Source organism: Prinia subflava, chromosome 9, assembly GCF_021018805.1.
Source record: "Prinia subflava isolate CZ2003 ecotype Zambia chromosome 9, Cam_Psub_1.2, whole genome shotgun sequence".
NCBI lineage: Eukaryota > Metazoa > Chordata > Aves > Passeriformes > Cisticolidae > Prinia > Prinia subflava.
In genome coordinates, this window is record NC_086255.1 from 27,306,032 (window position 1) to 27,328,963 (window position 22,932).

At 41.1% G+C, this 22,932-nt stretch overlaps 1 protein-coding gene across 4 annotated transcripts in view; it reads left to right on the forward strand.

Annotated features, from left to right (window-relative positions):
- Window positions 1-22,360, forward strand: part of GRID1 (glutamate ionotropic receptor delta type subunit 1) — a 485,278-nt gene extending 462,918 nt beyond the window's left edge. For 2 of the 4 annotated variants that reach the window (XM_063406045.1, XM_063406047.1), the window contains 4 exons: window positions 199-365; window positions 1,701-1,941; window positions 2,204-2,290; window positions 18,735-22,360. In XM_063406045.1, the coding sequence (XP_063262115.1) occupies window positions 199-365; window positions 1,701-1,941; window positions 2,204-2,290; window positions 18,735-19,163 (924 nt within the window). In that variant the 3' untranslated portion in view covers window positions 19,164-22,360. Of the gene's footprint in view, window positions 1-198; window positions 366-1,700; window positions 1,942-2,198; window positions 2,291-18,734 lie in introns of all 4 variants that reach the window. The other 2 variants (XM_063406048.1, XM_063406046.1) reach the window with 2 other exon arrangements.
- The last annotated feature ends 572 nt before the right edge of the window (window positions 22,361-22,932 follow it).

A 22,932-nucleotide genomic window follows, 5' to 3' on the forward strand; every position in this document is an offset into this window, starting at 1 on the left:
GAAGTAGGTGAGGTCCTGCTGGGAGAGAAGACTGTTAGAAATGTATTAAGATGTTGAAGGTCTACATTTAAACTGTGACCTTACAAAATACCACCAAGGAGTAGTGACAAGGTCTGGATTTGTTTGCTGGCTTAGGTTTTGTCCTGCCTAGAAATGCTGTTTGGTTTAGCCTGTGTTGTGTTTGTGCTGTATTTACAGGCAAAGAAAGGAAACTATGCTTTCCTGTGGGATGTGACAGTGGTGGAATATGCTGCCCTGACAGATGATGAATGCTCTGTGACAGTCATTGGGAACAGCATCAGCAGCAAAGGATATGGGATAGCACTCCAGCATGGAAGTCCCTACAGAGATCTTTTCTCCCAGAGGTAAGCTGAAACAAAGCTAGTTCTATAGGATTTCTCTCTATAGCCATTTCTTCTGGCATTTAATTAATAAAGAACAATGAATACATGACAGCAGAGGGGTTCTGAGTTCAGGCTCCCACAAAGCTGCTGCTCCTTGTGCTCCATGTGCATCTGCTTTGGGAGGAGGGATGGGAGGTGACGTGTGGCCTCACACCCTCTGACAGCGCTGCCTCTGGCAGAGAGGACTGATGTCCTCAGAGCTCCGGGTGAGGCAGAGGAGAGGCTGAAGGGAGGTCTTGAGCCCATGCCACATTCTGCAGGCTCTGAAGCAGTGTGTTGCTTCTTGCAGTAAGCAAGCAGCAATGGCCTGCGTTATCCTTTAGGGTGGAGGGACAGGTTGAAGACTCACAGTGGTGCAGGGAAACAAGAATTGCAGAGAATGGCCTGGGACTGACAAGACCAGGAGACTGTAAAACTGTTCTGTTTAGTGATCTCTGAGCTGTCAGCTGGGTATCTTGTCCTTGTGAATGTGTACCCTGGAATGCAGACACACAGTTGTGCAGGCGTGTGTGGCCTTAGCAGAAGGTGAGTGAGTGCTCCGCTCCAGGCAGGGAACTGAAGCAAAATTGCCTCATTTTGCTCCTCCTTTATGAAAAGGAGCAAAACTCCAGCTGCATAACTAGAGACAAAGCTGCCTCAAGAGAAAAGATTGTTAGTAAACAGCTAAAACAGTTATCAAACCAAATCCAAAATGAATCATTCATGCAGAGAAGGGACACTTCACAAGAGACAAAACAATGATTAATTAGCAACTGTTAACACAGTAATTCAGGCATTGAAGTAACAGCACTGAAGTAAAATCCTTTTGAATAAACTACATTTGCTAAAGTAAATGAGTTGGTTGCTGCTTAAACAGATTTGTACTAAGTGGTGCACAAACAGTAGCATGTTTAGCCTCACATATTTTTGGAATTATTGTAGGAGAGCAGCAGTGGAGTGGGTTGAGCATTTCACTAGTGGGACCAGCTGCTGCAGCTGAATGTAGCCAGACCAGGCATAACTAACTGGAATGTGGTGATTTCCCTTGGAAATGCTGTTTGCATTGCAGTGGAATTTTTGACAGTCTCTTTTCTCCCTAAAGTTACCCAGTGGAGTTTACCTGCTGCTGTGAGTAGAAAGCAATCTTGGTATAAGGGAGTTTCAGATGAAGAATACAACATTCTGGTGGTGGAGGGGGGAGGAGTTTTGAATTGTGGGATGGCAAAGTTAAGAGCTATGAAGCATAAGGAAAAGACAAAAAAAAGCCTGTAAAAAAAAATCATTGCAAATAATGCTTGTCTTTTGAAATTTCTGCAGGATCCTAGAGTTGCAAGAAAGTGGAGATTTGGATGTTCTTAAGCAGAAGTGGTGGCCACGGATGGGACGTTGTGACCTGAATAGCCATACCAATGCACAGACAGATGGGAAGGCACTCAAGCTGCACAGTTTTGCAGGCGTTTTCTGCATTTTAGCAATAGGCCTTCTTCTTGCTTGCTTGGTGGCAGCACTGGAGTTGTGGTGGAACAGCAACCGTTGTCATCAAGAAACACCGAAAGAGGTCCATAACTTTTATTCTTATCACAATTAAAAGTAGAAAACACAAAAGAAAGAGAGAGCAAGTGGAAATTGTGGGATTTTAGGTGCTCTCATGCAATAAATTCGATTTGTTTTGATTTGCCATACTAAGCTTTGCATATAACTTTTTGGGTGGTTGTTTCTAAGAAAATAAAAGCAAACAAACAAAAGTGTCTTTTGTGCACACGGAAGGTGCCAAACTGACAGCCCTGGAGACTAAAGTCCTCTATTTATTTGTAGAGCAGATACAGCATGGGCAGCAGCAGTGCAAACTTCCCCTCATTGCCCCACCAATGTGCCTCAGCCCTGACCTGGAGAGACCACCTTTAGGGGTAAGAGAGTGGGTCAGAAACACGCCCTCGGCCACTCTGCTGTGAGTGACGGGGAGGCCGCTCACGGGCACCGGCTGTGCCATCTGTGGTGATGTTTTCTCTGATCTGAGCCCCATCCCTTGGCTGGGAGATCCGTGTCCATCCTGTGCAGGCTCTGCAGCTGCCAGACGTCTGGTAGCTGCTCTCCTTCATGGCTGACCTAGGCTGAGTTTGAAGAGGTACACGAGCAATTAAAAATAAATAAGCTAGTTAATAATTGAATAAGCCATATTGCCGTGACACTGTTTAAATGCTTCCTTTCTTTTGAAGTGAGTTTTATTTCTAAAAGTAGGAGCCTCTGAGGAAGCTGACCTTCATATAACATGTTTTATCTAGGAAATTATATCTGAGACGTTCTTGGGTCTGAAGTTTCCATGCACAGCAGCAAGTAGTAGTTAGCAACGCTAAGATAGAATAATCAGTCTGTTTTCAGCTCTGTCTTGCATGAAGCCTGTATTTGTTTACGTAGATTACGTGTCTAACAAACTAACCTCTTGTAATTTTGGAGACACTGAGGCATTTGTAGGTGCTTTTGTCTTGGAACAGATGTTTGTTACAAGTAAATAATAGCAGTGAGCTGCACTATTACACCACAGCTGGAGAATACTACATAGCCCACCAATTCTAACCTCTCTTCTCAAGTTGCAGGAGCAGTAGATTGACAAACCTGTCACCTGTAAGCAATTTTGGCAAATTGGCAACCTGGTCTAATGGATGGCCTCCCTGCCTTTGGCAGAGGGGTTGGAACTGGGGATCTTCAAGGTCCCTTCCAACCCAACAGTTCCAACAGCTGTGATTTTGCCCTGCTGCCTTGCAGAAGTTGCTCCTGCTGTAACCCCAAAGGTGCCCCTGTGCTAGCGTTGCAAAGGCCTCAAACCCAGCAGTAGGTGTTTCACTGCACACTGTGACAGCCTGCAGGGCAGGGATGCTTTCCAAAGTGTCCTCGTGCTGTGTGCACCAGCACTCGTCTGGCCATACTATGTGGTGTGTTCCCCTCTCCACGCTCAGGGACTTGCCTTTGTGTATCTTTGTAGAGTGAGATGAGAATATGACCTAAAGGCAGTTTCATATAGCTAAGGTGGAATAATTCGCTCTGTTATTGCAAGGAGTTTTGAATACTCAGTTTCCATTGCTGAAAAAGGATCTGTCTTCCCACGTTTAAATATTTTCTTTTTCACCCATCCCCTTCCTTTCTTTTTTTAATAACTCTAAGAAGGATTATTGCATATCTGTGCCTACCCCATCCCATCTTTTTTCCCTTTCCCATCCTTTCCTCCCCTTTCCCTCTGGTGTGTTCTTAAAAGTTGCTTTTGTAGTGCTCTTTGGCAGTTTCTTTGTCAAACATAGAATACTTTTAACCCTCTGTGTTCTAAAGTGAGCTGAAGTTACTCCGTGGTAGAGCTGTGCTTGAGGAGATCGCTGTCCATGGTGCCAGGCCTGTCCTTGGAGCACAACTGGGCTGGGTTAGAGGCAAATTAAACGGAGCATGGACAGGTTCCAGAAAGATCCGTGATGGGGTTGCTGCCAGGAGAGGGGAGCAGAGCCCTGGTGCAGCAGGTGTAAGGGCTGAACGAGGAGGTGCGTGTTCCCAGTGAGAGGGCACAGGGCTGGCTGGAGGAGGGCGTGCAGAGGGAATGCCAGGCAGGATGGGATGGAGGGGCCCCGTGGAAGGGACAGCTGGGTGCAGTGACAGGCAGGCAGATAGAGGCACCCTGTGGGTCGATCAGAGCAGCTGGAGAGGAGGGTGACAGCTGCCCAGAGCCAGGGACAGGCGGGATCCTCAGGAACTCTGCCTAGGCCAATGGCCACACGTGCCACGTGGCCACATTGCTCCGGCCCTGCTGCACACGCCAGGAGTTGGGGACTCTTGTCACAGTCACCACAACATCCACTCAACCAAATCAGCAAGTGAATGTAGCAGTATGTCCTGGCAGATTGGTGGCCTGACATATTTTATTTATGCACTACCAGTGAGGAGGGATTGAAGTGGGACATCTGATGGCTACTGCAGTTCAGGTAGGAAACCAAGTTTTGAAAGATATGGTGAATATAGGCCGAAGACTTTTGATGTGCTTAGAAGAAAAAAGTTTCAAAACTATGGGAAGGGCAGGGTCCAGGGCTGAGGGGGGATGTGAAGTCCTGAGTGTTCCTCTGCTTGAGCCAGAAGCAGTGACTGAGTCTGGCACAGGGGACCAAAAGCACAAGGAGAGTTTGATCTCCAGGAGGAGTGTTCAGGACAGCTCATTTCTAGCACTGTGTGTTAGTCATCATTTCTACAGCTAGAGCTATAATGACAGAGCTACAGCATGAATAGCACACACAGAACATGAAATCTGCCTCTTAGCTGCATCTCCAGACAAGTCATTCATTCAGTAAGAGCTGTAAACCCAAATCATGCTGCTGATTTTCTTCTGCTTTTAGGAAGGCTTTGGCAAAACACAGGTGTTGGGATATCACCTGAAAATTTTGTTTCTTCTGTGAAGCAGAGCTTGGGAAGGGTCACAGAAAAAGCTGATTTTCTTGCAGTCTGAGGTTAGATTTTGATGTTGTCTGCAAGGCAAAGATGAGGTGGCAACATTTGGCTTCTCTGGCCACCCTGTTAGGAGCTTTATAAGTCCCTCAGAAAAAATTATAGTGGAACCAGGATTGAACAAGGAGTTGTCCTGCCTTGTGAAGCCCTTGTGTAGCATTCTCACATTGGCATGACACACTTGGTTGGTTGTATCATGTCAACAATTGCCAACTCAAAAAAAAAAATAAAGTTGGGACAATGAATGTACAACTACTATGGCAGATTTGTGACAGGGTTGAGTGGCGTGCAGCTTGCTGGAGAGAGAGAAAAAGTTTTTTTTTAGAAACTCTTATTTTTTGTGTTGAGGGTCTGTGAAGTCTGTGGCTAGAAAAATGTGCATTGCCTTCGTTGGTGTTGAAGAAATGTTTTCAGCTGACATTAAGGTGGTGTTTTTTGCCAGTTTGTTGTCTTTTCTTTTTCCACTTTGTATTCCTTAGGCTTTTGTGGAGGTTAGGCTTAGCCAGTACATTGATTTCCAGGGACTCAGATGTCTGCATGGTATAAATCACAGCTCTTAATTACACTGAGTGGGAAGAACTTAGTATTAACTGTGAGATGAGCAGAAGCCTGTCTTTTGAAACTTGACAACATAAGTTGGACGTTGATATTAACCTGATCTACATTTGTAGACTCCTTAGGAAGACTTATGTCAAGGGGACACTGCTTCCAATTAAAATATTTTTTACATTTTTTGAGTATGAAGAAACTCAACCCCACAAAAGTTTTTTAAAGAATAGTATTGTTCCTATGCACTAGGTCAATTCATTAAGACAAACCTCCAGAAAAGATGAATTTCCTTCTTTTTTCCATGTCACCATTGGTTCACAATTGTGTCTTTCAAGGAATAGTGAAATTTCTTGCTAGAAGAGCGAGGGCTGGGTTGATCTTTTTCAGGATGTTGATTTTTATTCTATTTGAAGGAGATTGGTAAAAATGTTTCTAATGAGTTTTACTGCGCAAATCTTAATGTTATCCCTATTTAATCCTTATCAGATCAGATTAACAAAAGAAAGATTAGCTCGAGCATCAAGAAAAAATGTACTGCTGCAACACCATGCCACATTCTTCTATTAGTGCTCAAGTTTGCAATCTCTTCAAGCTGGAAAATATTTGGTATTGTTGAAATTGCCTTATTATTTTTTAACTCAGAAAAACTTGCACTAGGTCATCTTTTTCCAAAAAGATATTCTGGAATTTATAATCACCCTCCACTCATTGTTAGTACCAGTCATCCAATAGCCACAGTGAAATTTAGCCAGCTCATACATCTATCTCTGTGTGCTAAAATCTTGAATTTACACAGCTGCTACTCAGCCTGAAATACTGATACCTAATCTTTTGACTTCAGTAAGCTTCAGAAAATTAGGGAGTTGTGAAAAATTAATATTTATTCTGGAGTCTTTGTTCAGTTACTTTACGTCCCTTTTAAATGACTGAGCAATCAGTTGAAGTTATAAAAACCTGGTACCATATAAATGTTGAACTTGTGACAATTGCCTCTGGATTTCTTTAACTTCCTGTGTGATTCCTGTGCATTTCTTTCACAATATCAGTAAGCCATGATGTAATTTGGATAATTTAACAGCCAAGGGCTTTGCCACATCATCAGATTGTTGGTATCTTTTATCCTCTTTGAAGGACTGAAAGGCAGTTTTCACATCTTTGTTGTGATTATGATCCAGCGTGGCTGCCTCCTGCAAGGGGCTCCCCACAGCCTCTGTGCTTTGTCAGCTGTGTTTTTGTGTGATGTGCTATTCCTCTGAAGATTATTGCTTCTAAAATCTCACCAGAATTACGAAGAAAGAATTCCTAGTTCATCCATATACTACAAAACAATGGAAACCTATATGCAAAGATAAAATATCCTGCTATTAATGGAAAGTTAAATTCTCACATTTTTCACTGTGCATGAGATTATTAACAGGCAACCCCATGTTAAACAAAATTAGTCACGAGTGCAGGATGATTTTTGTTTTCTGGAATCTGATAATTGTTGCATCTCTCATAAGAGGTGATACTGATTGATATTGACTTATATTTGATATAGCTCTTGAAAGATCACGTTAGAATGACCCCAGCGAATTCTTGGTTGGATTCTTTCTTTGCACAGGTAATATATACAATTAATCAAAAACCTATTTTTCCAAACCAGCTGTCCTGTTCCTAGCAATGTGAGTGTTTCAGAAACTGGACCCAGTGTGTTTGGGAATCTGTAGTGCAAGATTTGGGAGTTTTATTGGTTAAGGCATAGCAGAGATTTCCACTTCCTGAGTTGCTTCTAGTCATTGTCTCATAACTTGTGTCAAATTTATAATTCATTAACAACCTCAGTCTTCACAGCTTAGTTTGTGATTTCTTTCCTTTCTCACGCTTCTGCAAAATCATTTTATTCAATAGACTCTTCACTTTTCTGTCATTTTAATTTTTAAATTATTAAAAGGGCATTATTAAAACAGCATTTCAGGTGCTGTTCAGAGTGGGAAGAGTCTTGTGTACTAGTAACAGAACCTTACAATTCCCATTTCCTGCTACTCCAAGCTTAATAATCTCCTGAATCTCAAAAAGTCTAGGCTCTGCAAGCTCTATGAGATAGTGGGAGGTAGCAAAATTATTCTAAAAATTGTCACAAGTATTTGGGCAGTACACAGTGAAAGGAAGAATACCCTCTATCTCACAAGGGTCAGCCCCTTGTGATCTGCCTTAAACTCCCTTGTCTCCATGCCCACTGATGTGCAAGTCCCAGCCTACCTCAGAAACCCGTTCTTCCAGCTTTAGGGGCCATGAAAGTTACCCACTAAGGCTCTCTGCTGGTCCTAGAGGAGCAGGAATGCCAGTGTACCTCACAAATGGAAACAGGAGCTGGCAGGCACGAGTCCAATGGATCCAGATTTGTCACTGCTAAGAGCTGTGCTTTGTGCTGTGCTCACCTCACTTTATTCTCCAGCCAGACACTATCCCGTGGCAATCGAGGCTTCTGTACCCTCAGCATGGTGTCAGCAGTGTTGGTTTTGATTATTAAAGAGTCTCTTGCTTTCACCATTATTTTCACTTTCCTTGTCTTTTTCCTTGTCACTTCATTTACCTTGTCTCCTTTGTGGTGTTATCTTTTTATGTGATAATTTGATTTGCCCCAGGATGGTTCCTTTTGAGTGAAAGGAAACATGAGATCATCAAACTGATATTTTATTTTCCCTTCATTGCATGTTCTCTATATTTTATCTTGTTTTTATTTTAAATTATTTTTCTGTATTTTAATGACGTGTCTGAAATCTTTGTACATTTTTTGCTCAGTTGCATATAAATTATCATTTGTTTGTACTACTGTATTGTATTCTACTTTTCTAAGAATAAATAAAGGTTTGTTTGGGGAAAATAAATCATGCAAACATTGGCAAAATAATACATTTTAATGCCATCTAAAAATTCAGTTTCAGACTGGCTTTGAATGTAATAAGCTGAGGAACTTCATTTAACTAGCATTTTTAAATCAGCAAAGTGGTGTTAGGAATCAGTCAACCCAGAATGCAAAGTTTAATGTTGTTTGATGACAAAGTATAAGCTGGAAGAACCAGTCAAAAAAAAAGAAAAAAAAGGTTGATATATAATAAATAAATTACCTTGTACAGAGGCTGGTAGTAGCTCGAAGGGCATCTAAACTAACTCCATGTTGCCTTTTTATGTGAGTGAAGAAACAAGATTTTCTCTTTGGAGGTGCCTAGAGTGAAGCAGATATTCTGTAATTCCTGGTCCCAGGCAGGGTGCACATCCAGAATCCAATGAAATCACTCAACTCCTGCTATTGATCACCATAGATTTTGGTCAAGGCTGTAATGGATTTAACAGTGACATGTCATCCCTGTGATTTATGGCACTGGGCCCAGCCTTCTGCTACCCAAAGCAGTGGAGAAGCAATTGAGTTTTATACCAGCGTATTTCCCTAACTGCAAGGAAGGGATTTTTGTGTTTGGTTTAATTTTTCTCTGTCGTGTAAGAAAACCCTGCTAATGGGAACCTTAGGGATATAATCTGGATTTACCTGGCATGAACCTTAGGGGGGAAGAAAATTATTCAGCAGAAATAAGTTTAAAAAATGAGTGTTGCCATGCAGGGAAATCAAAAAGAAATAACCTGTTTAAGTTTCAGTTTGGTGATGAGTGTAAGTACTTGCTTAATTTGCATTGCATTGCCTATCCCAGAGAACTTCTGTGGCTACTCATGAGCTTGGCATGAGCTTATGTATTTTACTGAATTGGAGCCTTAATGTGTCAGATTCTTTTAGATTCTTCACACAATGTTTACACAGCTAATTTTTGTATGTCTTATCTCAGCCTACGGCGGTATTTTAAAGTTGACTTTTTGAAGGGGGTGTAAAATAACAAAATCAGTAAAAGTTTAAAATAAAAAAAGCATAAAATGTGACTTTTTCTCAAATTTCTTTTGCATTTTTGTGGTTTGTAAAATGCCTTAGGTGTTGATCTGACTAAGCATTTAAGCATGTATATAAAATTAAATGGGGTGTCTTCTAATCTCACCCAGAGCACCAAAACACTTCCATTCCTTTTACTGCATAGGATCAAACTTCAGTTGCTTTGAAACCACCTTGTATGAAGCAGAAAAGGGGAGTTACATGTGCATTGAAGTTATCTGGTGAAGATTGACCTTACCATGCAATGATATTAACATGCAATTTATAATCCTATTTATCAATCGAATTTAAATAATTTTAGAGTACCTGAAATAACCTGTGGTTAATATTACCAAAATATTAAGGTATCACAGATACTGATACTGTGGAAAATATTATCTTTCCTTTTTTCCTTTTTGTGTTTTTTTTTAATTAATCAATGGCTTGGTTATGATTTTCCATAAGTCCAGACCCATATTTATAGACACATATATAAAAAAAGAGCTACAAAAACTCACTCAGTATAATAAGTACTATTTCTTACGAACTACTCAGTATGCAAGAGTTATCTTTTGGGAAACTGGTGGCCAGACTGTTATTGTGCTGAGCTATTTTAATGATTTGGCTGGTCATGTCTTGTCTTATGTCAAAATAGGAGCTTGGGCTGTTTCCAAAATACAGCTCTGAATGGGTGTGCAGAAACCTTTTAAAAATTCAATTTTTAATTGCAAAAGTTGTGGCTAATAGGTAGGTGTAAGACTTTGTAAGGCTTTAGTGTTGTAAGGCTGTAGTGGAGAGGCTTTGTCAGTCAGCTAACACTGGGCATCAGGCAGGCTGTAGAAGCAGTTCTTTGTCTCCTGTGCCAGCCCTCTCTTCTACTCCTGTTATAATAGGAAAAAATGGGAACTTTTGAGAATTGGATGTGACTAGACAGGAATGGTGAAGAAGGAGGGTGTGGAGCAATCTGTTATGCCTGATGCTCCAGTAGAGTAATTCAGACTGTTAAAGGACAGCATTGCTTTGATTTGGGCTCACTAGAGTGAGAAATTGCATCCCTTATGGACTATATTTTAGATTATAATTTAGGATTAAAAAATGTATAAAGCAATGTAAAGAAACCATTAAGTTTTAGTGAGTTTTGAAATAGAAGCTTCATGAATTTATTTTTTCCTTCATAAAAGAGTAATCTGTCACCTCACAGTGTAATTTTAGATGATGTCAGATTCTGAAAACACCACCCTCTTGAGGGCCATCCTCTTGTTGCAATGCCATTTCAGACCAGAAGTATAAGAAATTATATGTTTGCTGAAAAGAGTGAAATATTAAATTACATTATTAGCCTCACTATCTTGATCCTTTTTGTTTTTTTTTTCTCCCCACATCTTCCTTTCCCTTTCCATCTGGAGATGGCCAATGATGTGAGGCTGGGCCTCAGAAGCATGGTGAGAATTTATAATAAACATACAGATGATCGGTTTCTTGTTGAAAATGCCTGCACAGATGAATCCCTGTTAGTTTTCCCCTCATCTTTACCTTCCCCTGGAACCCCCTTGATCCTCACCCCGTGTTGTTGGGAATGCCTGTAACTGCAGCCTGTAGTGTCTACACAGTAGAGGTTTCTCCAGTCGCAAGTTCTCCTCTCTCCCGAGTTCCTCTGCAGAGACATTGGCATGCTCATCAACCAGCACTCATCCTGTACTGCATTTTGCTGCTTGTGCTGAGAAATGTTTCTTTGCATTCTCTTGTTGTCCTGTTTATTTTTCACATCATGAAAACTGTGGAAACATCTGTACCATGTGAACCACTCACTCATTCTCTTTGTCGTTAGGTTACCAGCTGGTGAACCAAGGTTGGTAAGGATTTTAGAGCTTGAATATCTCAGCACGAGGCTGAACGTCCCCTTTCATATTGAGTAACAAATGAAAATGCTATCACAGCCTCTTCCCTAGCAGGTTTGGTCTGTGGGGAGTTGTGAGGTCTCTGTGTGCTCTCTGTGATTGCACTTAATGGATGGTGGTGAGTGTGGGTGCAGACTGTGACACTGCGGGGTGACCTGCTGTTCCCCCATCAGGACTGTGTCCTGTGTGTTTATTCACAGAGACAGGGATGCAGCTGAAGAGGATAAATAAGACAGAGGTTTGGCTGGTTTAAAGTGGTGTGCATTGTCAGCCTCACTGGCCTGCTGGGGAGATCGCTTTTGGGGTGATCGTGGCAAGGCTCACAGGCAGGCCCTGTGGGACACGTCAGAATTAGACCCCTGGTTAGATGTGATTTTAGATAAATCCAGCCTGGGTAAGGTGTGTAATAGGAGTGTGGGAAGATGTGAACTGCTTCACCAAGGTTCTTGCTACTTGCACCAGTTCTGTAGCAAGTCACCCTTACTTGTTTGGTGTCTAGACTTTTGGTAATAATTTATTTACACCTATCTTCTGGCTGAGGGGAGCTGGAAATAAACTTTGGCAATGTATTTGAAACAATTTTCTATCACATTAACATCAACTTCGCAGTATTATGTAATATCTCACTTTTTTTTCAGGTTTACTTAGAAGGAAAAAGAGTATTACTGTCTCTTCATAAAGGAATTTCTGCTCTCTGGTGAAGGAGAGCATCACCTAGTGAATAAGCTGGCCTCTCTTGTACATAATTTTTATGAAGTTTCGTTTCTTTGCAGATGATTCCACATTGAATGAAATTACCATACCGCAAAACTTTCATTTCTTTTATACTTTCAATTAGGTAACAGCCAACTGGACCTCACCTGATGTCAGCCTCAGTGCCTTCTTCTAACAGCTGGCTTATGGATGATAATTTAGCTAATTGCTAATTTAAAATACATGGTAGAGCTTCCACTTATAAGAGCAGAATCTTGATTGCAGGATTGGGCCTATTTCTAAAAGCAGGTTTTCAAGTAGGCTCTTGAGGTGCATCCCTGCGTATTTCTAATAAGATTCTGTTATGGCCAAACGAGCTTTGAGCAGAGCACACTCAGAAACCACTCAGCAAGTTTCATGTCACATTTTGTGCCGTTTGGCTGGGTCAGTTGCCTGTGTTGAGTTACTGACAGCAGACACACCTCACCCCTGCAGCTGTGTGCACGTCTCTGCATTTCAGCGCACTGTGGGCTGCGGAGTCTCCGGAGTCAGGAGTGTCACCGTGAGTCACACTGGAAGGGGTTCTTTGCACTGGTGTCACACCAGACTCTGTTGTCATTGTTGTGCAGCACACGTCTTACATACATCATCACCGCTTTCTCTTCTGGTTTTGCCAGTCTGTCAGAGCCTCCTCTAAATCAGAGCTTTGCATGTGCAGGAGCTATAGCTAAAAGTCATGATCATGACCCTGGGTGGATACAGGATTTCAAAATAATCTTTATTTCTCTTTAACAAGCTAAATCTTTGAGTCCACGATGTCTGAAACCCCATGGACTGAAGCTGGTTGCCGGGTGGAGCTGTGGGGTTTGATGCTGAGTAAGAGGAGAATAGTTTGTGGTTACCTGAGCGTGGAAACTTTGCTGTTTCAGTTATTTTTTTCTCTGCCTCCTTTTTCAGTTCTGCAGTATGGCTGGCTGTGCCTGGAAGTGCCTCAGTGTTCCTTTTTGAGTGCCTTCCAGCACCTGTGTCTCATGCCCTCTGACACCTGTCCTTACAAACACACATATATGACTCAAGAGGATTTTTGTATGGCTGGGAGAGAGACCAGCATGTTTCCTGGTCAAGGGCAGAAGAGGAAGTGTCTGTCTGACACTGGGGTTTGTCTCAAATTTTGAAATGCAGTCCTAAGCACAAAATTAATTTTTTAAAAATTTAAAAATAGTTCTTGCACAAATGAAAACCTAATATTAGCATTTGTGTCTAGGTTTCTTTCTCTCACCAGAAGATAATCCTTCATGTTGTCACCCAGGACAGGAAACAAAAAAAACCCCAGAAATGTGCCCTGATTGATGATTAAAGGTATATTACCTTAAAAGCATTGTTTTCTGCATTTCTCCTGAGCCTTATTAACCACTTTAACAGGCTTTTAATTCTTGGCACAGTTACCAGCACCTGACTGGGAAGTGTTGACATATGCAAGATATTCCCTCCCTATATGAGCCTGTCTGCCCATATTGGCTACGTGTCTGAAATTTTAGTCCTTCTGGGGTCAGGGCCATCAATCTTTTTCTCCTCCAGTCTAGTGTGTTTTATCTGCATGTGTTGGATGCTGATGCAACTTATCACAGTTTTGGCATAGTTTTAGCATCACATTTCTGCAGATATTAGACTTTCCTGTTTGGGCATTTGTCTTCCTTTTTTGCCTTACTGGAGCTGCTTCGTCATCTTGTAGCATTTTTATGCCTTGAAAGTGGCTTTTCTTGAAGTCTGTGATAAGCTCACAGAAATCAGAAACAATAAATCAGATGCAAAAAAGGTGTCTTTTGTAAAAATATTTTTCTCAAAAAAAAATTTCCCTTGGAAAATCCCAAGTGTTGTGAGGCAGTCAACTGAGCAATATTACCTTTAAATTAGTTGTTCTTGGAGTGATGTAGGCAATTTCTTAAAAACATCAGCCAGTAGCTCCCTTCCAACACCCTTGAATTTGATCATGTTAACTGACTCCAAACCTCCCATTTAGCAGCATATTCTTCCAATGAGACTGCCCACAGGCTTTTATTAGAACCCACTGTCAAGAGTCACAGAAAATAAGCTAGAAAAAATAATATTGATTACTCTGTAAGTCACGGTGTCTGCATTTCTATCTTGCCATAATTTCACTCTGTGTGCAAAGGCCAGACTTGGTCAGTCCTGAAAGGGAGTCACAGTTTCTTGCAGGTGTGGCCATGCAGGTTTAGTCATTCCCAGATAATTCCGGTGAGCATCCTCCAGACCCACTCCAGGCCAGGGTGTGCTCCTGCTGTCAGTCAGAGGCCATGGAACCTGTTGCTTGTGATCAGATGCTTGGGAACTATCAGAAACCTGCCCTTCAAATGCCCTTCCAGAACTCAAACTCACTGGGGACATTGACATTTCACTTGGTATTTATGAGTAAGAGAATTTCCTGACCAGCAGCAATGTTTGGTTCGCTGTTTTCCTTGAGCCTGCAGAAGATAAGACTTATCCATTATGATTATACACATCTTTTGGGTGTGTAATTAATTTTCCTTAGACATTTCTTTCCTTCACTGATTAATTTCTTCAACTGATCTATTTGGAGTACAACATTAATATTAAAAATAAAATTATGAAGCCAGCAAAGGAAAAATATTTTATCTTCTTCTGGCAACACAAGTATATACTTGTGTCCAACACAGCCATACTTGAGAAGTGAAGTTGAATTGGCATGAAATGTCTAAGATGTGACATATTTATAATAGTAACTAAATTTTATATATTATGTGCAAAAAAGATTTTTAACAAATTATTGATATATAATGAGAAGCACAGAACTAAAAATAAAGGATATCATGGAGCTGACAATGGAGCAAAACATCATAACTTTTAAGATTTCTTTTTCTGGCTTTATTGCCATTTAAACCTTTCTCCATTTAGCTTGTTAGTTTTCAGTAACATATGCTATGTTACTGAATTTCCCAGAAAAACAATAAAGAGAAAAAAAGATTAGGTTTACAGAATTTACAGATTCTGAAAGGTTGACTTGTCATATAAAGCTATCTCAAAACCTCTGCTTCTGGAAATCTTGGGATTCAAAACAGTTTGATGATGTGCAATGACAAACTAATCTTTTCAAGGGTTTCTGAATTCTATCTTAGGTTTTTTTAAAAGTATTTGAAGAATCATTCAATCACCATTAAGATAGTCTCATACAAACCTTGACATTTAGTCATTTAGCTGCTCTTTGTCTAATAAGACAAAGAAAGAAGGAAGAACCTTTAAAATGTGGTTTTATAATTCCTCAGAGACAAGTTGTTTTCCATAACCTTTGCAAACATTTTATTTTGACAATGGAAAGAAGGAATAATATGAATTCCTGGTCTGTTGAAAGCCTTTTAAATGGTTTTTTCTGATCTTAATAAGGCCAGCAAGTTGTGCTTAATGCTGAAGAAAGAGAAGTAGGCAAATGAAATCATCACTCCTACCTCTTAAGGAGATCCCAAGTATTTGCTTCTCTATGTATTTCATGTTCAGATAGAACATGATGTTTGTGTGCAGGAACTGGTTTTAATCTTTACTGAGAATGAAAATTTTAGCACAGTGAAACAGGAGTCTGTATTGTGGAACATAAGCAACTGCAAATCCACCATTTCCTGAGGAATGCTGTCCGGGCTGGACTGTGCATAGCAGGAGAAAAGGCCTGTTAGCCCGGGAGAGGGGAACATTCCAAAGGATGTGGTCCTTAGTAATCCCTGTGCTCTGGACCTGGAGATGAAGAGCATCCCAGCTGTGGCTCTTCATGTTTACACCTTAGAGGGCTCAGCTAAATATGTAACCAGGATTAATTCATGCTTTGAATTTTATGACCTTCTGTGCCCAGATGCTCCAAATGAAGATCCTGCTTCATTCATGAATTTATTTTTGCTCTGCAAACAATTAATGACTGCTTGTTGCAATTACTGAAATCTCACCTTTCCCTCTGACTTGGCTTCATCCAAGTCACATTTTACTTGTTCCACTAGCAAAGCAGGAGGAATACACTTAGGATGTACTTGCAATCCAAAAAAAATTAAAATATAAATAAAATGTTGGTGTATATTTTCACTTGAAAGGATCTGAAGAAGGCATTAGTATTTGGCAAAAGCTCAGAAAAATGTAAATGAGTCATGAGCATTTCACCAAGGCCTCATTGAGGAATATCTGCTCTAATATTTACTCAGTTCTAACCCAAGCTCTCTTTTGTTTTCTTATTTTGTAGTGGAAGCTTGACAGGAATGTGAGTCCCAGATACCCAGAATGCCAGCTGGGAGTCCACATCCCAGCTGGCAGCATCATTTAGGGAAGGAACAGCACAGGGTACCTAAAGAGGCTTTGCATGATGGGCTTCTGGGGGTTAGCTCCTCAGACACAACATCATCACACATGGTGCTAGCTGAAGTTTGTGGACAAGCAGAATTTGCAGCAAGCTTTTGCTGGCAAACAGGTGAGGAACATGCAGCAGTGAGTGGTTGGACACCTGTTCCAAAGGAACCCACCCAGAGAGGTCAAGCTCTTGCTCCCATCGGGGAATAATGTAAGAACTTTTCACACATTTGCCCCAGCTCTGCAATTTTATTTCTACTTCAAGAAAAAGGAACTGAGGAAATGATGAATTAAATCCATGTAATCCTCTGGCCACTGTACCATAAATCCTTCAGTTTCCTAGCTGCAGAATTTAGGGAAGAGCCTCTGAGTTATCATCAGATTAGTGCATTGTCTAATGTACTGAATGAAGGGCCTGACAGGTGAGGTGTGTTTGTTGTCAGGATGGACTTGATACAGCCGCAGGGGTTATCTGATCAAGTGTAGTGTGATCCCTTCATGTCAAAAAAGTTTAGTTTTTATTTTATTATCCATTGATTTTTCTCTAACTCAAAATTATCTGATTAGAGGATTTGGCTGAAAATGCAGGATTTTTAGAAGTTATTTGTTTCTTTGGTGAGGAAGATTATATCCCCCAGGTTTCTGGGAGCTTCATTGGGATTTTGGTGAATTTATGACATAAATTAAATAGGAATTCATTTTCCACTGATTAGCAAAGAATTTGCAACATGCAGCTCAGCCTTGTAATTGTGGAGCAACTGTATTCCAGTTGAAATCAATATGGATTTAGCCTAAGCTAAGGACACAGGTTTGGACTGTACATCATGTAACACTAATTCATTTCCAAACCCATGCAGGGATCAGCAAATTCAGCGGTTCTTGAGTAATGTAGAAGGGGTGTTAAATCACAAGGTTAGAATTGAATCTGTAGTTGACATTGACTGGAATCCAGGACTTTGGAATTGTCTTGTCAATTTACAGGGGAAGGCAAAGTTGCACAGCAGAGGATATCACCTGGAATAGGATTGTAGTTCTCTGTGCTCCACCTGAACACCAGTGAAAGATTAAGAGGAGTGAGTGCCACTGACACCTTGTGCTTCTTCATTCCCTGAGCCTGGATCTTGGTGTGAATCAGTGAGGCTGCTGGTGTTGGGTTAAACCAACATTTTAGCACAGGTTGACCTTGGGCAGCCAGGGATTACTGGAACACAAAAGTTTTGGGTAGTCCTGCTCCCTAGGCTGGAGTCTTGCTGTCTGAGTAACGTAATTACAGGTTTCTGTTGGGCCAGGGAATTTCTCCACTTCCAGGGTTGTTGTGCTTTGCTGCTGTTCTGCTGTGTGTTACACTTGCATCAAATAACTACAACTGCAATCATAGCTGGGTTTATGAAATGTAGAGGAATTATATAGTGTAATACCTTTTTATTGGCAATACAGTGCTAGCTGTTAAAATTCAGTCAGACAGCATCCCAGGTGGTTGACTTCACCCTGCCAGTTTTGTTGCTTCCCAATTTGAGCATCCTGAATGCCGTGCTGAGGTGATAAATAGCCCCCTGTAGGTCTTTGCTACTTCAGGATTTAAAGACAACTCCTTTTGCTGCATTTCCTCGTGGAAGCTAAAATGTGAGTGGTTCTGACATTCAATTGAAGAGACCACTCTGGGAACCTTAGGAGATGCATTCCCAGAAGATGGCCATTTTCTACGTTTTCTAAATTTAGAATTTTCTAAAGACCAACACTGTTTCCCTCAGCTCTGACCACAGATTTTTTCCAGATGGCATGTCAAGGTGACAGCTTATAGTCTGTCATGCAACTGTGCCAAACAAAAATGCATGGTCCCCTCCCCAGGGCTCTCTCAGAGGTGTTCCAGCACGTTTATATTCTGTGCCACACAGGTGACCCAGGGCTTCCTGCTGGGAAGGCAAGGATCCATCACCACCACAACCCCTGGCCAGTAGATTTTGGCACATGAAGCAACTGCCCTGAAGTCAGAGGTTTTTTACTGATGTGTTCTTTAGAAAATGCTCTGCAGATAGATGAGATAGTGGTGAGCTGTCCTGTGGTGAGAAGGGGCTGAGCTGCCCCTGGAATTCAGAGTCCCGGGTCGCTTGTTTGCCTGCTATAGGCTTTTTTCTGAGCTTGTGCAAGGTGAGCCAAGGGTGTAAGGGATGTGCTGGTCCCTGAGGCCAGCCCTTGTTAGCTGAAGCACAGCCATCAGTTTACCTCCCAGGAGGATGGGATCGACAACATCAGGAGCCCCAGCAGGCTGAGATTGAGCTGGTGTTTTCTTCAGTGTTTTCTTCATCAGGTTTTTCATCTGGAGATGTCGCCGGACCTTGGGGTTTTGTGCAGGCACAGTTAAAATCCAAGTGATGTAATGAGTGATCAGCAACTCTGGTCACACAGAGGAAAGGAAGGGGGGCCGGATGGGGTTGGAGAGCACGTTTGGACTGATTGTTGTGGTTTCTTCCTCACTAGGACAAAGAAGTGAATCTGGAGCAGGTGCACAGACGCATGAACAGTTTAATCGACGAAGACATAGCCCACAAGCAGATCTCTCCGGCGTCCATCGAGATCTCGGCGCTGGAGATCGGAGGCATGCAGCCAGCGCAGACCCTGGAGCCGGTGCGCGACTACCAGAACACGCAACTTTCTGTCAGCACCTTTTTACCCGAACAGACAACGCACGGTGCCAGCAGGACACTCACGGCGGCCTCGGGCAGCAACCTGCCGCTGCCGCTGAGCAGCTCGGCCACCATGCCCTCCATACAGTGCAAACACAGGTCGCCCAACGGAGGACTATTCCGGCAGAGCCCCGTGAAAACCCCCATCCCAATGTCATTCCAGGCCGTGCCAGGAGGAGTCATCCCAGAAGCGATGGAGCCCTCGCACGGAACGTCCATATGACCAGAACAAACAGTACAAACAACCAGCAGAGATTTTTAATACAAAAATTTAAAAGAAACAAAAAAAAAAAAAAAGAAAAAAAAGAAAAAAGAAAACAAACTCTTATGTTTTTCTTGTATATACTTGTAAATAATGAAAGAATGAAGTGGGGTAAAAGTGTATTTTGAATATTCCCAATTTTCGAAGTAAGTAAAAAACAAAAAACAAACAAAAATGTATGAATGACTTTGTAAATTTTGTTCTATATGAATAAAAAGGCAAACTACTTGTGGTTGTTCTCAAGTGCCAAAGAAGACCTGTTACTGGGACTGAGGGCCATACTTTTCTTTTCTTTCCATGGATTTCAACACTTGTTCCCTTACAGGTATGGTTTTTTTAAGAGAAAAAAAAAATTACCTGTTTCTTGCTAGAAAAGTTCGCCATGCTCAGATTTCTCCTTTCCCCAGATCCCTGTTTTATAGCCAAGATGATAATTCACTCAGAGAACTTAGCAGCTGGTATTAGCATAGCAGTAAAAAATGCTGTAAAGGTGAATTATAACTCAAATCCAACAAACAATAAACAGAGAACATTTTCCTTCTAACAAGGATTTAAACTTCCACAGAGTTTCTAAATTTAAACACAGGATTATTGAATTGTGTTTTTACATGTCTGCCGTGCTGTGTGGCTCTTTTAATTTAACTTTCTGTGTTTTGTTATACATATATATATAATATATATTATATATATTATGACTATATATTATATATATAAATGCTTTGATGAACAACGGGTTTTAGGTTAAGGGGACAGCTGTTAGGAAAAACTGCTCAGCTCTTTTTTATTTCTTGTCTACATGACTGAAAATGGGGAGGAACCAATGGAGTGAGGGAAGGAGGAACTGTAAGGCAGGAGATAATGGCACGGCAGTGACTGTGCCCTCTGGTGCCATCTCTTTCTTTAAGATTTCACTGGATTTGTTGCATAATGGATGCAATGCTCCCTGCTGAAGTCATCCCTGAATGACCAGACTATATAAGCACAGCTCTGCTTTTTTTCCATTGATTTTGTAATGAGGAACATTTTAATGGCCATGTCTATAATTGTGGTAGAAATGGCTGTACAAAACCTTTTTTTTTTGGTCTGTGAAACATGGAGAACAAAGGCAGAGCAACACATATAACTTATTCAACATCTTGTCAAGTGTTACCAATGCAATGTCCTATGACGAGCAAAAACCCGACCAAAATCTAACACATTGTTTCCTTCCCAAAGAGAAGTTTGAAAGCCAAACATAATGGATCCCTGTCCCCTCTCCTGCTCTTCATGGACCACCACTCTCTTTCAAAATTGGCATAATTTAGTGTCTTCTCAAGTGTATCCCTAATACAGATTGTAATTTCCCTTTGTAGCTGGATTTCTTCACTTTATTAGAACACTGCTATTTGGAAAAGGCTGTAGATCCTGGTGCAGCAAAATCACTGTCTACATTAGGGTGAAAAATTCTGTTTGAACAGAGGTAAAAATGCATTCAAATACCAGGAAAGTCAGCAGGCAACCTGGGTCAGGTTTTTGGATAAATAAACATTCCATTCACTGCTCCTAATCTGATTTGCATAATTACACAACACCTATATTTATGGGGCGATTAAAGTCCCCACATTTTTGCATTACTACTTGAAGCAGTAGGGAGGAAAAGTCAAACTGTGACATAAAACCAGCCTGATGGAAGAGTATACTCAGCCTGCTGCTTTTTAAATGAGGAATATTGATGGTGGGCTCAGAGAAGGAGTACTCTTAGAGGAATTAATAAGTCTCTCTTGTCAAGGTGGTTCCTCATGAACATGGTGCAATTTGTAGCTTGGCACAGATTGCACTGTTTGCTTCACACTAATTAAAAATTAATAATAAAGCTGTCTAGATTTATGCTATTTAGAGGTTTGGCCCACAAAAGCTTTAGATTTTTTTCTTCTTCTTTTGCTGTATTTTTTTTTCTTTTTGTTGTCTTAACAAACCTATGGCCACAGGAAAAAAACCCCTTCCATAAATACACTAATTAGTTATGGCAGAAGCAGCTGCACTAAAAGACTACACAGAGAGAAATCTGTAAAGATGCTTTGGAGAAAGAGTGCAAGGATTTGCATTGGAAAGATCTCATTTCATGACCAACTCAAGATTTTAGCAGCAGCAGCAGCAGAGGAACGTGCTGCAGAAGAGTTGCAAGGAGGTGCTCAAGTGGCTACAAGGGTGCAATCTGTTGTGGCACACAAACCTCCTGGAGTTTTTCTGAGCTGCTGCTGTGCTGTTACTCACAAAGCATGCTGCAGCAAAGCCCAGAGCAGGGGCTTGAAACCCTCTTTTACTGAGGCATCTTTGCTTTCACCTTAGGTCTTTTTCATATTATAGACTAAAACGCTGTAATTTTAACTGACCTGCATTTGTGGAATAAATTGTGAATACAATATATTTGGGGATTAACTTCAGCATTCTTCACACTCAGTGTTCTCCTCCTGGCTTACTCTTGCTGTGTGCTGTAAAGTTTGAAAGTGTGGTTTAACTTACAAGCAGTGTTAGAGCTCCTTAATTCTCACCTGTTTGAACGTCTTGCAGGACTCTATCTGAGCTGAGCAGGATCTTGAAGAACCAAACCAGGCAGCCCTTTTTCAGGAAAGTGTTTAAGCATGTGTGAGCCCTATAGGGAGCACCTGCTTTGTGCACAGGTGAGGTGCACTGCTGATTGATGGTGGAGTTAAAATGCACATCTCAAATTAAAAATGCGCCTGATTTTAGGCTGGTGAGTGAACTGGCCAAAAACCCAGGGACTACTCAGCTGCTTCAAGTTAACCTTAAGTTTTGAGTGCTTTGCTGCACCAGGGCCTACACTGCAAAAAATAGGAATCTGCAGTGGATCTCTCACTGTCTAGTAATTATTTGTTTATATAAAAGTTAGCAAGTCAGAGCTTGAGCCTGTCAGCCCTGACAGGAAGCTGTTAATCCTTCATGTGCTAGTGGTTTGGGTTTAGATTATTTAAGCAAATCACCAGGTTCTCCTTGAACATAAATAATGTTTCTTTCCCCATAACTTTCCAGTTTTCAAAGTAAATGCAGAATGTATGATTTTCATATCCTGTCTCCTGTTTTATATTTGTATCTTCTTTTGACAGATCAAAGCATTTACTTTCTATATAATATGTATTCACCACACTCATGCATATATATATACATGTGCAATTACTCACAGAAGAAGTGAGAAATATCATTTCCATGTGATGTAAATGAGCATAAGGTGAAAGCTCTCACAGAGCTGTGCTTATTTACACCACCTGCAGATTTGACCCTTCACCTTTAATATCTGGCAAGTTGAAATAGGGAAACTGCAGAAGTTTCTGACAACTTTGAAGACCAAACTGTGCTCTGGTTTTTCAACTGGAACTTCCCCGAGTGTACTTAAAGAAGGGAATAATGATCCCAAATATTCCAACTCCCCTGGAATGTTTACATTGCAAAGGTGATTGTACATGAAATGTACCTTCCTTTTATTGTGCTCTTGATGATGAGCTTTCACAAAAGGACATCTGTGGCACAGCACTTCTAGCGTGTCTTGTTCTATCAACCCATTAGTTTAGAAATTATTTTCTTACCAAAATGTGACTCGGTTTCTTCTATTTGCTTGCAATCCATGGGCAATCTGCTTTCAACCTGAAGAATGCATTGCTCTTATTTCTTAATATGTCATGTTTTCCTATTGCAATGGAAAAAAAAAAAAGTAATTGTGCTTTTTAATTTCAGA